Source organism: Acomys minous (assembly GCF_964271855.1).
Source record: "Acomys minous genome assembly, chromosome: 20".
NCBI classification, from domain to species: Eukaryota; Metazoa; Chordata; class Mammalia; order Rodentia; family Muridae; genus Acomys; species Acomys minous.
The window spans coordinates 6532639-6546733 of record NC_140502.1 but is presented as its reverse complement, the minus strand read 5'-3'; the positions used below and the strand labels follow the sequence as shown (position 1 = coordinate 6546733).

General features: G+C 37.1%; 1 protein-coding gene across 1 annotated transcript in view; it reads right to left on the bottom strand.

The window, feature by feature from the left end:
- LOC311590870 (vomeronasal type-2 receptor 116-like) overlaps positions 1–14095 on the bottom strand; it is a gene marked incomplete at both ends in the record, with an annotated part of 37458 nt that overhangs the window by 9392 nt on the left and 13971 nt on the right. The window contains one exon of the mRNA XM_084770163.1: positions 2110–2235. Coding sequence (XP_084626289.1) covers positions 2110–2235 — 126 coding nt within the window. The remainder of the gene's footprint in view (positions 1–2109; positions 2236–14095) is intronic.

The window sequence follows — 14095 nt, the reverse complement described above, 5'->3', positions numbered from 1 at the left end:
TGACTTTTGAAATCAATCAACCCCCTTCTCAGAAAACTCAAGATCCAACATTACAGTACCTGGGGCTAATCCATGGACACTGGCTCAACTATGGTCATAACAGACAGAATAAAAAAAAACCTATATATATGGAGAAGAGGACACATTCAGTCCTGATGTGATTGATTAGTTGGGATGGGTTGGTAGTGCAGCTCCCCTCTCTGAAGAACAGTATTGATATAAAGTGGAAGGAGGGAGAGTGGGACCAAGAGTAGAGGAGGTAGGGAGCTATGATTAGAGGTAAAATAAATGAATAAATATATTAATTAAAAAGATGTATGTTTGTATGAATCCCTGTGAATAAACATTAGCAATGCTAATTTATGCCATAGTAATGTAACTAATCCCACAATTTTGAATGAAGGTTTGCTCTAGCACACATCTTCAAATCCACAGGAATAAACCTCCAGACATGCATGCACAGATTAAGTGTAGGCGCAAATATCCCAGGATCATCACTTACTTTATTTCAAAAAAAAGCAAATGTGATTCACATTTGACAAATAGTGTATTTTCTCTTATCAAAAGCATATTTTGACCATACTTCCAGTTACACTATCAGAACACTAGCATCCTACTGAGAATTAGATACATCTGAAAATTACAGAAAGATTTCTTTGTGCCAACATTACATATTTGTAAAATAGAATATAAAGAGTAGGGAATATGATGAATCTTTCTGATATCATTTTAATAAAGTGGGGCAAATATTAATTTGGAATATAAGATCTTTTTTGCTTCTCTTTATGGGAAGAATAATCTTTCCTGACTTTTTCTAGTAATTTCATATCATCTGACAAACAAACATCAGACACAATCCCTCATTCTTAGTGATTCATTCAGATTTAAATATAATTAGTTTTCCACTTAGAAATTAGTTCTTTGTGGTATCATTGTCTACAAAGTAGCCCATTTTAGAATAATCTTTATTACCACACAGAAAATTGATATTGAACATTTCAGTGGCACACAATATGATTTTGAGACTAGAATGTAACTCATGCATGCTAAACACAAGAAACACCAGTTACTGAAGCTGTCAGAGTAGACTAGTAGTATAAAGTGCTGTGCTTGAACAGAACTAACAGAAACCCATAAATCCAAAATGTGTACAGTAACCACATGGCAAAATATGCAATTGTACTTAGTAAATTAATGAAAGAGAAACATAAGTGGCAATTGTGATAAAAAGTGTCAGAAAATAAGCAACTTAGACATAAAAAAGAAGATATAATTTTTAAATAAATAAGAGATGAACTGCTGGGAAACACCTCTAATCCAATTTTCAGCCACTGTCAACTAGACATGCTACAAATACAATTCAGTCTAGTGACAAGGAAAATAAATTGTCACAACTATTAGTGATAGCCTCCCTTTTCAAGCATAAAATATATAGTCTAAGCATTCCTTCTTTATGTTAAAGAGAGAGTAAAGAACTGGGATTTATAATACATAAAAGTCAGTGGTTGCATATGTATACAAGTTATGATGGAGATATAAGGGGTAGTTTAAGTTCACATGAGACAGAAATCCTACTTACATTCTTGATGCTGGTTCAGAAGTCATGGTGTTACCACATCCAGAGAATTTCAGAGAGGAACTAAACATCTGTGTGAAAGCTCTCTGTACCTAGGTGTAGTCCAAACATTAGAGGCCCCAGCACAGGTACTGGTAGCTACACACTGACAGAAAAGTTATCTGTACCTTCTCAGATTAAAATTTATTGAAATAGTATAGAATAAATTTTTTTTATAACAAAGCATTGAATATTGTGCTTTGGAAACTCTCAACAGGAGAGCTAATCCTGGGGATCACGATAAGATTCCTGTGTTCACTCAGTGTCTAGCCTTGAAATCAGGAGGCTAACTGGAAGAAACATAAAATACTCTGTGGGCAAAGTTAAAGTCATAAAATAGCATTGAGTTTATAACAGAATTCAGAGTTGTTTAATGGTTAACACATTGAAAGAACAAGACAAAGCATTCAAAGCATTGTTCTGTGTCTCATCTTTACACCTCTCCTGAAATACTTGTGCGGAAATCTACATGAAAAAAATACAAAAGCACTTACAGCATATTCAGAAGGTTGCTAAAATCATCTTTCTTCACTGGCCCTTGCACTGCTTCTAGAGAGATGACACAAGCTGTCATAATGTTTCCATCCTCTTTTTCATTCTGCCTCAGTCTCCAGAAGCACCTGGAAGGAAGAGAACTGGCCACAAGAACAGCAATGTTTAGAAACAAGTAAAACAAGTAAAACAAGGTCAAAGTGAACATCTTTGTCCTACTGTAAACCTCTGTATTATGGATTGTGAAGGGTCATGCATATGAGCCTATGAGATGGGCACCCATGTGTTTCTACTTTCTTTTATATTTCTGGACAATGGAAAGTCTACTTGCACATTCATGTTTCGTTTAATCCCCAAGGCCCTTCCTCATACTGGGAGGAATCTTCCCTGGGGCTTGTCATCTGAGGTCGACAGTCCATATGATAAACATGGTTGATAAATATATATCACAATAGTTCTGTCTCTGGTTCCATGACATCATTCATGTTTGCGGCAGTAAGATCCCTAAACAGAGGCCCTTTTATGAAAATTTAGTCTCAGAGCTATATTAAAAATATGTTTGTGTGAATACCACTAAAACTATGTCACTAGATGTTTTTTAGATGATTCACAGTGAAACATAAGTTATTGATTCAGGAGTGACACACTGTTGAGTCTTGGTGTATCCAAAAATCATCCACCGACTCACAAAATGGCAGATAATTTGCATGTTAAATATTGATTTTTAAATGTTAAACAAGGTCTAGAGAGAATTCCAGATGTTTATGTATCATTTCAACTATTAAATAAGATGTATCACTCCATTAACACCTACAGTATTAATGAGAAACTTAGTTAAATATTTGAGTTCTAACACATGATCTCCACCCTAGAACCTCAGTTCTCACAGGTCAATAACCTTTGGTGACCCATTTCTTGAATTTCATCTTTGATTTTCAACATTGAATTTGGTCTTTTATATTCAAGTAATGCCTATAAGGAATTCTTATGCTGAGTATCTTTGAAGTGAATAAGAATTGGGAAACAATCATGGATTTCATTGTAAACACTTCCTATAAGATTTTCCTGTTTATTTGAATATTATTCTTGGTTATACTCTAGAATCTGCATTGCCAGTGTGATGATGATATTTTCTTCCCATTGGTGTCACTCAATACTCCATCCTTAATTCCTCTATGTCTTGGCAGTTCTGAAATGATACCTGTCCTACTTTATTTGTGTAAAAATGCATATGACACACATGCATGCCAACCAACACTTATACACATAAAATATTGAAACTATAGTCTATGAAATCTCTGAATTTCTCAAATTTTACTGCGTAACTTAACATGATGACTACAATTGCTGAGAGTGATATTATTTTTCCAGGTTGAGCACAATCCCATTACTTATAGGGAGGCCACCATGTGTTTTTCATCTGAATTCAAATAAGTATAGAAAAATATGGACCCAGTAATTGTATTTGTTTAGTTTTATTTTTGACTTTTGATTTCAGACATTTATGAATTAAATAGAAGCATATTTTATGCATCTATATAAGCATTTACATTATTTAATTAAACATAACGTGTATATTTAAGATATAAGATATTTTATTAGTCTTTCAAAATTCTAAGAATGCACTGCAAATAGCAAAAATTACTACATACAAATGAAGGTAAAATCACACAAATTTGGATGATGTCTTATTTATTTGCCCATCAGTTAAAAGGCATTAAATTTGATATCATGTCTTGTATATTCCGAAATAAACATGGCAGAAAAGTGTCTTTGTGCTATGCTTACTTGCATACATACATAATTCATAAGAGGTTAGATATAGCAAAAATTATTCCCACATTTGCCAAATGAAGTAGAAATATCCTGTTCACCGCACTGGAGCCCTCAGTTTCATCTCACACTTCAAACATTTAAGGGAACTTTCACAATTCCCCTGTTTTCATTAACTCATTTGGTCATTATTTATCTATTGATTCTCATAATGATGAGGGACACTGCTCCAGACTATTGTCTCATATTTTTATACCTAAACTAACATAATTTGACATTTTGCCAAATTAGATAAAAGTTAAAAATGTAATTCTGGATATGAGGAAATATGCACTAGGAGGTATGGAGTGATGATCCAATCATTGAGAGCAGAGACTGTCTTTACAGAGATTTAGGTTTCTATTCCAAGTATCCATATACAGCCTATAACCATTTATAAATTCAATTCTAGAGGATTTGCTTACCTATTCAAAACTCTGTTCACTCAAAATCAGATGATAAATAAATTCTTTTTAATACAGAAGTGTGTATTACTATCTATTTAAAGCTATCAAAAGCTTTTATTTACGTTTTCTCACAGAATTATTTTTAACAAAATTAATATAAAAACACAAAAAATATGTCACATCAATGATGGACAAGGAAAAATAACAGAAGGATAAACACCCAAGAGAAGGCACAAGAATCAGATGTACACCCATTCATACACACACACACACACACACACACACACACACACACACACACACACATGTATTTTAACCAATATGAACCTGAAAGCTATGCTATATATGCAAATGATCTGAATCAGACCATGTAGGACCTGTTATTTCACCTTAAGCCTTTTGAGTGCCTATGAGATTTTCTCAGTTGATTTAGAGGCTTTATGAAGGATATGGGTTTTCTTTCATAGCTGTTTCAAGTTCTATGATTGAATCTTCTAGTTCAAGATTCATTACTCCATCTCTTGAATTCTCTTAGAGAAGCTTGCCTCTACACTGCTTGTTTTCTTATCTAAGTTCTCTTGTTCCTGCCTTTCTTCTGTCTGTGCTTTTATGATTGGTTCCATTATCATCTTCAGATCTTGAACTGTTTTATTGGTTTCCTTCATCTGATTGTTTGCATTTTCCTGAACTTCTTCCAGTGCCTCTCTATGGACCTCTTTAAGGTCTTCAGTCTTTTTGGCTGCATCTTCCTGCATTTGTTTATGTATTTTCTTCATTTTCTCCATTATTATCTTCATTACTAAGGATTTGTGGTCATTTTCTTGTGTTTCAATTGTATTTGAGATGTCAGGGTTGATTTCTTTGAGATAGCTATTATCTCAAGATGCCATATTGTTTTGGGTTTTGTTATTGATATTTTTACACTGGACTTTAGTCATCTTGATGTCTCTGACATTGAGAGACAGTTTCTTTTTTCCTTCTCTGGATCAGGCAGGTGACCTGATTGCAGCTCCAAGGTATGTTACTCCACACCCAGGATTACCCACTGGTTCAGAAGAGACAGGCTCTATACCCTAAGGATCTGTTTGAGGTAGTTTAGATAAAGCTGATTGTCTTGTCATTGGCTAGGCTTTGAAATTTCTACCCTCAGCCACTGGGTCTTTGTGAGCCAAGGCTCAATGTACCTTAGAGGTCTGAAACCCTGGCTGGTTTGTAATGGTTGGCTAGGATTTTGCATGATTCATCCAGGCCATGGTGATTCCAACTTGAGAGGGCATATACTGCCGTCTGGCTTGTGGTGGTTAGCTTGGCTTCCACCAGATCCCTTGATGCTGGTTCATTCCCATCTGGGTGTACACAGGCAACCCTGCTATGTTGTGGCAGCTGGTCAGGCTCCACCATAGCTTGCAGGAATGGGTCCCTGGATTGCTGCAGGTGGCTAGGTGGGAGGCCGTGCTGGACGGTGTTGGCTAGCTAGGCATTTACAGGATCTCTTCAGGCCAGAGCAGTTCTGTCCAATTGAGAAGGAACAGTCTGATGGGATGGCTGGCTTGGCTCTGCCTGCTCCATTCAGACCAGGGCTCCATAAAAGATTCAAGCTGAGTGTGTGACTATGAAGCTGTAGCTGGAGTGCATTTCCACAGCCACATGGGCCGTCCTGTGGGCCCATTGTCCCTCTGTAGATGGGCAGAGATATCTGAGATCAGATCTATCCCATATCCACACTCTCAAGTCCCGCTGCGCCCACTGGTTCTGATACTATTGTGTGTTCTACAGATCACTCAGAGAGGGAGAGAAAGGGTACAGATGAAGTAGGCACTCTCAGCTTCTTTGGGCTTTGGTTTTTGTGCTTGTGTGTTCGCTAGCACCTGGGGCTTTCTGTGGACTTATGGCTAGGTCTGAGGTCAGGTGCACCTGTTTTCTGGAGATTTCCTTGGGCAAGCAGATCTGGAGTATGGCATTGCACCACCGACCCTTCAGTCTCAGATACCAAGTCCATGCTATAGTGCATGGCTGTAGGTCACCAGAGTAGGCACAGGTCCAGATTCTGGGGACTGGAAACCTGTGCCACATTGGTCAGTTGGATAAAAGTGGTTGTACAAGTTTGCACTCCCACAAGCAGTGAGGAGTATTCTCCTTTCTCCACATGCTCAGCAACATGTGCTGTCACCGGAGTTTTTTATCTTATCCATTCTGATAGATGTAACATGGAATCTCAGAGTCATTTTTAGTTTCATTTCTCTGATGACTAAAGACACTGAGCACTTCTTAAACTGTTTCTTACCAATTCTATATTCATCTGTTGAGAATTCTGTTTAGCTCTGTACCCCATGACTGGACTGAGTTATTTGCTTTGGTGGTATTTAGTTTCTTGAGGCCTTTATATATTTTGGATATTAGACCTTTGTCAGATGTAGAGTATGTGAAGAATTTTTCCCAATCTGTAGGCTCTTGCTTTTTTCTATTGACAGCATCTTCTGCCTTACAGAAGCTTCTCAACTTCACAAGGTCCCATTTATTAATTGTTGACCTTAAGTCTTGAGCTATAGGGTCTCTGTTCAGGAAGTTGTCTCCTGTGCCAGTGGGTTCAAGGCTCTTTACCAATTTTCTTCTAAACAATTTAGTGTTCTGGTTTTATGTTGAGATCTTTATTCCATCTGGACTTGAGTATTGTGCATGATTGTAAATATGAGTCTAATTGCATATTTCTTCATGTAGACATCAAGTTAGACCAGCTCCATTTGTTGAAGATACTACCTTTTTTTCATTAAATAGATTTCACTTCTTTGTCAAAAAGCAAGTGACAATATGTGTGTGGATTCATTTCTGGGTCTTTGAATCTATCCTATTGATCAACCAGCTTATAGTTATCCCAAGACCATACTGTTTTAATTACTGTTGCTATATAGTACAGCTTGAGATCAGGTATACAGATTCCCTGCAGGATCTTTTATTGTACAGAATTCTTTTAGCTATTCTGACTTTTCTTGATATGAATTTGAGAATTGTTCTTTAAATGTCTTTAAATTTTATGTAGGTATTTTGATAGGGATTGCACTGAATCTGTAAATTGCTTTTGGTACGATAGTCATGTTTACTATGTTTATTCTCCCCATCCTTGAGTTAATTTTATATCCAACCACTTTGCAGAAGGTGTTTATTAGCTGGAGGAGTTCTCTGATGGAATTTTAGAGGTCACTTATGTACACTATCATATCATCTGCAAACAGTGATAATTTGGCTTCCTCCTGTCCAATGTAGGTTCCCCCTTGATCTCCTTGTGTTGTCTTATTGCTCTACTAAAACATCAAGTACTATTTTGAAGAGATGCTGAGAGAGTGGGCAGCTTTGTCTAGACCCTGATTTTAGTGGAATTTCCTTGAGTTTCTCACTATTTTAATTTACGCTGGCTATTGGCTTGTTGTATGTATCTTATATGATGTTTATGTATGTGTCTTGTATCCCTGATACTCCAGGTCTTTACATTTTAATGGATGTTGGATTTTGAGAAATGCTTTCTTGGCATAAGGAGATGATCATGTGGTTTTTAAAATTTTGTTTATGTGGTGGATAACATTGATGGATTTCCACATATTGAACCGTTTTTGCATGTCTGGGATGAAGCCTACAGGGTCATGGTGAGTGATACCTTTCATGTGTTTGTTCTTGGATTTGGTTTGCGAATATTTTATTGAGTAATTTTATGTCACTGTTCTTAAGAAAATTTGGTCTGAAATGTTTTTTCACTGTTGGGTTTTTCTGAGATTCAGGTCTTAGTATGACTGTGACATCATAGAATAAGTTTGGTAATGTTTCTATTTTGTAGAGTAATTTGAAGAGTATTGTTAATAAGTCTTCTTTGAAGGTCGTGTAGAATTCTGCACTGAAACCATTTGACCCTGGGCATGTTGATTTGTTAATTTGTATTCTGAGATTTATGATAACTGTTTCTGTTTCTGTAGGAGAAATAGGACTATTTAATTTTTTTATCTTATACTGACTCAAACTTTAACGATTTCGATCAAGAAAATGCCCATTTTCATCACTTTTTCAAATTTTGTGGACTATAAGCTTTGGAATTAGGACCTAATGACACTTTGTATTTCTTTCGTGTCTGTTATTTTATTTCCCTTTTCATTTCTGATTTTGGTGGTTTGGATATTGTGTCTCTGCTTTTATTTAGTTTGTCAAACAGGTCATTTATCCTGTTGATGTGCTCAGAGAATCAGCTCCTGGTTATGTTGAATCTTGAATTGTTCTGTTTGTTTGTAATTTATTGATTTCAGCCAAGAGTTTGATTATTTCCAGCCATCTACTCCTCTTGGGTGTTTCTGCTTCTTTTTTTTATAGGGCTTCTAGATATATCTTTAAGTTGCCTATATGAAATGTTTCCATTCTCTTTCAGAAGTCTCTTAGTGTTATGAATTTTCCTCTTAGCATTGCTTTCAATGTATTCCACAAATTTAGATCTGTTGTACCTTCATTTTTATTGAATTTTAAAAAGTCCTCAGTTTCACCCTTTTTTTTATTGATCCAGTAGTTGTGTAGAGAGTTTTTCTGTTTCCTTGTGTGCAGATTTTTGCTATTTCTGTTGTTATTGAAGTCCAGCTTTAGACCACAGTGATTGGATAGGATACAAGGTGTTATTTCCATCTTCCTGTATCTGTTGAGGCTCACTTTGTGACCTATTAAATGGTCAATTTTGGAGAAGGTTCTGTGAGGTGCTGAGAGGAAGGTATAATTTTTTTATTTGGGTGAAAATTCTGTAGATATCTGTTAATTCGACTTGATTCAAGACATTGGTTAGCCTTATTATTTCTCTGTTTAGTTTCTGTTTCATTGACATATCCTTTGGTGAAAGTGTTGAAGTCTCCCACTACTAATGTGTTCAGATCAACGTGTGACTTAAAATTTGTTAATATTTCTTACAATGGTGGGGGAAAAAGAAGAAGAAAGAAAAAAAACCAATTGTGGATGCCCTTGCACTGTGTGTATAGATGCTCAGAGTTGTGATATCATCATGGTTGAATTTTTCCTTAATGAGTATGAAATTTCCTTCCTTACCTCTTTTGATTAATTTCAATTGAAAGTCTATTTTATTATACAATAAAATGGCTATACCAGTTTGATTCTTGTGTCTGTTGGCTTAGAATAATTTTTCCAGCCTTTAACTCTGAGGTAATGTTTTTCAATGTGGTTGAGATGTGTATCTTGAATGCAAAAGAATAGTACATCTTGTATATGCTTCCATTCTGGTAGTCTATATCTTTTTATTGGACAATTGAGACTATTGATGTTGAGAGATATGAATGACCAGTGACTGTTAAGTCCCGTGATTTGGGTGTTGGTTGAAGTAGACTGTTTGTGTGGTTGTTTTGCTACAGTGAAGTTATCTATTTCCTGTGTTATATGGGTTGTAGTTTCTCATTTTGTTTTGCAGTATTCCTTCTAGTAACTTCTGTAGAGCCAGATTTGTGATTCGGTACTGCTTGAATTTGTTTTTGCCATGGAATATCTTGTTTTCTCTACCAATAGTTATTGAAAGTTTCACTGAGTATAATACTCTGGCCTGGCATCTCTGGTCTTTTAGGGTTTGTAGGACCTCTGCCTAGGCTCTTCTGGCTTTTATGGTCTTGGCTGAGAAGTGTGGTGTAATTCTGATAGGCTTGCCATTTGGCTTTTTCCTTTGCTGCCAATTAAATTTTTCATTGTTCTATACATTTGTGTTTTGATTATTGAGTGATAGGATTAGTATATTTTTGGTCTATTCTATTTGGTGCTCTGTAGGACTCTTTTATGTTTATATGCATCTCTTTCTTTAAGATGAGTATATTTTCTTCTATGAATTTGCTGAAGTTATTTTCTGGCCTTGAAGCAGGGATTCTTCTTTTTTCCTTAATTCCTAGTTCCTTAGATTTCATCATTTCATGGTGTCCGTGATTTTTTGGATGGTTTGTGTCAGGAATTTTTGGGACATAATATTTGATGGTTGCATCAAATTCTTCTATTGTAACTTCTGCACCTAAGATTCTTTACTCCATCTCTTGAATTTTGTTAGGGAAGCTGACCTATGCATTTCTTGTTTTCTTTTATAATTTCTTTTATTCTCAGGTTCTTCTGTCTGTGCTTTTATCATTTTTTCCATTTTCATTTTCAAGTCTTGAACTGTTTTATTGATTTTCATCATCTGATTGTTCACATTTTCCTGAATTTCTTCTAGTGATTTCTTCCTTCCACTGTATAGGCTTCTGTCCTGGCCTCTCTAGGGTCCTCAATCTCTTTGTCCGCATCTTCCTCTATTTCTTTAGGGATTTTGTTTGTTTTCTCCATTATCATCTTGATTACTTAGGATTTGACGTCATTTCTTGTGCTTCAGTTGTGTTTGAAGTCCCAGGGTTTAATTATTTGGGATAATTGTGTTCTGGAGATGTCACGTTGTTTTTGGTTTTGTTGTTTGTGTTTTTATGCTGGTCTTTAGCTGTCTTGCTGTTTCTGATGTTAGGATGTAGTTTTGATGTCCTTCACTGGTCATTGAGAGTAATTCACTGATGAGTGTCTATAGAGCTAGACCCTTCAACTGTGGGGATCAGGGTATCCTTCAGTGACTGGTTTTCAGCTCCAAGGGACTTTGCCTCACACACTGGGCTCCTGCCTGGGCCAATAGGGGCTGGTGATGGTGCTCTGTTGCCCTAGGTTCAGTCTGAGATAATGAAGGTAATATCTGCTTTTGGCTGGGATTGGAGATGTTGTACTTGGCCACAGGAGCCCTAGGATCTCAAATTACTATGCCATGGAGTGCAGAGCTCTTAGCTGTCTTACAAATTTGCCCATTTATTTTTGGGGCTGCCTCTTCTTGCACCAGCCCTGGCGTTGGGACCTAGGTTCAATCTGCCAAAGAGTGTGGAAGCTGTCCACTGGCCTGAACTTCTTCCTGCCCATTCTTCTCCAGCCATGGGACATAGATTCAGTTCAAAAGAGAGAGTGGAAGTAACGCCCTAGTAGATAATCTGTCTGTAGCCATCTGGGCCCCTATGTGGGCTCTCAGGCTCTCTTTGAACTGACAAGGAGATCTGAAATCAGATCTGTCCCATATACACACTATGATCCCTTCTGGGCTAGCTGATACTCAGGTTACAGTGTAACCCACAGTTTAGTCAGAGAGAGTGCAGGTACCACCCAGGTGTCTGTGCTGGGCTTTAAAGACACAGGACTGCATGTGTGTTGTCTGGGGTCTGATTCACACATTCTACTGGGTTCTCCCTTGGGCCATAAGATCTAAATGCTGGTGTTTCATCACCTGCAGTTCAGTCCCAGATACACAGTGTAAGATATAGAGCACAGCTACATCTGTAAATCTCATATGCAGCCAGTCTATGGAGACTGAGCACCCATCCTCCCGGGACCAGTTGTTTGGCCTGAGGACAGACCCAGGTGTGCTTTGCACCATGTCCATATCTCTCACCTAGCGATCTCCAGGTCTTGTGGTCTCTAGCTCTTATCCTATCTCTAGGCTCAATCCTGCCTCTCAAATACAGTGAATAATTGGTACTGCCATATTTGATCTCCCCAGGAGATAATATATTTAATGAAACTTTTAAGATTCTACAAATGTATTACAAATAACACATGAATATGCTATGAATATGATATGAAGGTAAAATCACAAAATGTTTGATGTTATTTTTTATTCATTTTATCATCTGTTGTGATCCATTAAATTTTAATACATGTATTGGTTATTATGAATAATGCTTAAATAAACACAGCAGACAAGTGTCTATGTTCACTGCTAATTTATGAAAACACAAAATGTTCCATGAGAGGCTTAATGGAGCAAAACTTACTCCTACATTTGCCAAATAAAGTAGCTGTATCCTGCTTACCACACTGGAGTCCTCAGTTTCTCCCCTACTCTCACTAACTTGTTTGCTCATGTTTACTTTTTAATAATTTACTTAGATTATATCCCTAACGTTGTGTCTTCCTTTGTATCTTCCTGCTCCCCCTCTCTCTTTTACCCTCTTCCCTTCCCCTAGACCTGTGACAGAAAGATAACACTTTCACACACCCTAAGATCATAGCCTATCAGGTCTCATCAAGATAACCTGCTTCCCCTTCTTCTAAGTGCCACCATGCTTCCCCAAGAAGAGGAAGTGCCCAAATTAGGGGCACCAGAGTTCATGTCAGAGGCCGTCCCCACTCTCACCACAACCATGGAGAATGAGCTGTCCATTAGCTATATCTGATAAGAGTATCTAGATTTCCTACATGCATTGACCTTGCTTGGTTCAGCATTTTGAGCAGCAGCCCTCTCCCTGAGTGTCTAGAACTGCAAGCATTGCAGTCTTCTTGTGGGGTTCCTAGACTCTCTGGATGCTTCTATCTCTCCATTCTTCCACACCACTCTCACCTGGAGTTCACTAGAAAGTCCCACCATCTGATTCAATCCCCTGTGAATGGGCACTCTCAGAGGATATCCATGTCAGGCTAATATTCACTTATGAGTTAATACATGCTATGCATATCTTTTGAGTCTGAGTTATCTCACTCAAAAAGATAATTTGTCGTTTCACCTACTTGCTTGCTAATTTCAATTTTTCCTTTCTTTTTAATAACTGAGTAATATTCCATTTTATGAATTGACCACAGTTTCTTTTTCCATTCTTTGAATGAAGGACATCTAGGGAGTTTCAAGATTCTGGCTATTATGCTTAAGGCTGCCATCAACATACTTGACCAAATTTCCTTCTTGTGTGGTGGATCATCTTTTGGATATTTGCCAAGAAGTGTCCTAGGTGGTCTTGAGGTAGCATTACTCCTAACTTTCTGAGAAAGTGCCAGATTGATTTCTAAAGCAGGTACACAAGTTTGCACTCCCACACACAGTGGAAGTGTATTCCTCCTCTTTCTACACATCCTCACCACCATGTACTGTCACTTGAATTTTTGACCTTAGCCATTCTGATGAACCTAAGTTGGAATCTCAGAGCCATTTTGATTTGCATTTCTCTAATGGCTAAGGAGGTTGAGGATTTCCTTAAGTGTTTTTCAGCCATTCAATATTCCTCTGTTGAGAATTCTCTTTTAAGATCTGACCCTCATTTTTAATTATGTTGCTTTTATTGGTGGTGATTTAAATTCTTGAGTTCTTTGTAAATCTTGGATATTATTTGTCAGGTGTAGGATTTGTGGCGATCTTTTCATAGGATGTAGGCTCTTGTTTTGTCCTGTTGACAATGCCCTTTGACTTACAGAAGAATTTCAAATTCATGATGTCCCATTTATTAATTGTGACCTTAGAGCCTGACCTGTTTGTATCATCTCCAGGAAGTTTTCCCCTGTGACAATAGATTAAGGCACTTTCACATTTTTTCTTCTGACAGATTTAGTGTTTCTGTTTTTAATGTTGAGGTTTTTAATATACTGGGCCTTTAGTTTTCTGCAAGGTGATAAATATTGACCTTTTTGCATTTCTCAATGTGTAGACATGCAGTTAGAGTAGCACCATTGGTTGAAGACCCTATGTATTTTCCAAGGCATGGATTTTGTTTCTCTGTAAAAACTCAAGTGTCCATAGGTGGGAGGATTTATTTCAGGGTCTTTGATTTGATTCCATTGATGAACCAACATATTTCTATTCCAGTGCCATGGTGTTTTTATTACTGTTGTTGTATAGCACAGCTTGAGATCTGGGGTAGAGATTCCTTCACAAGATATTTTATTGCAAAGAATTGTTTTAGCTGTTCTTGGTTTTCTGTTTTTCCATATG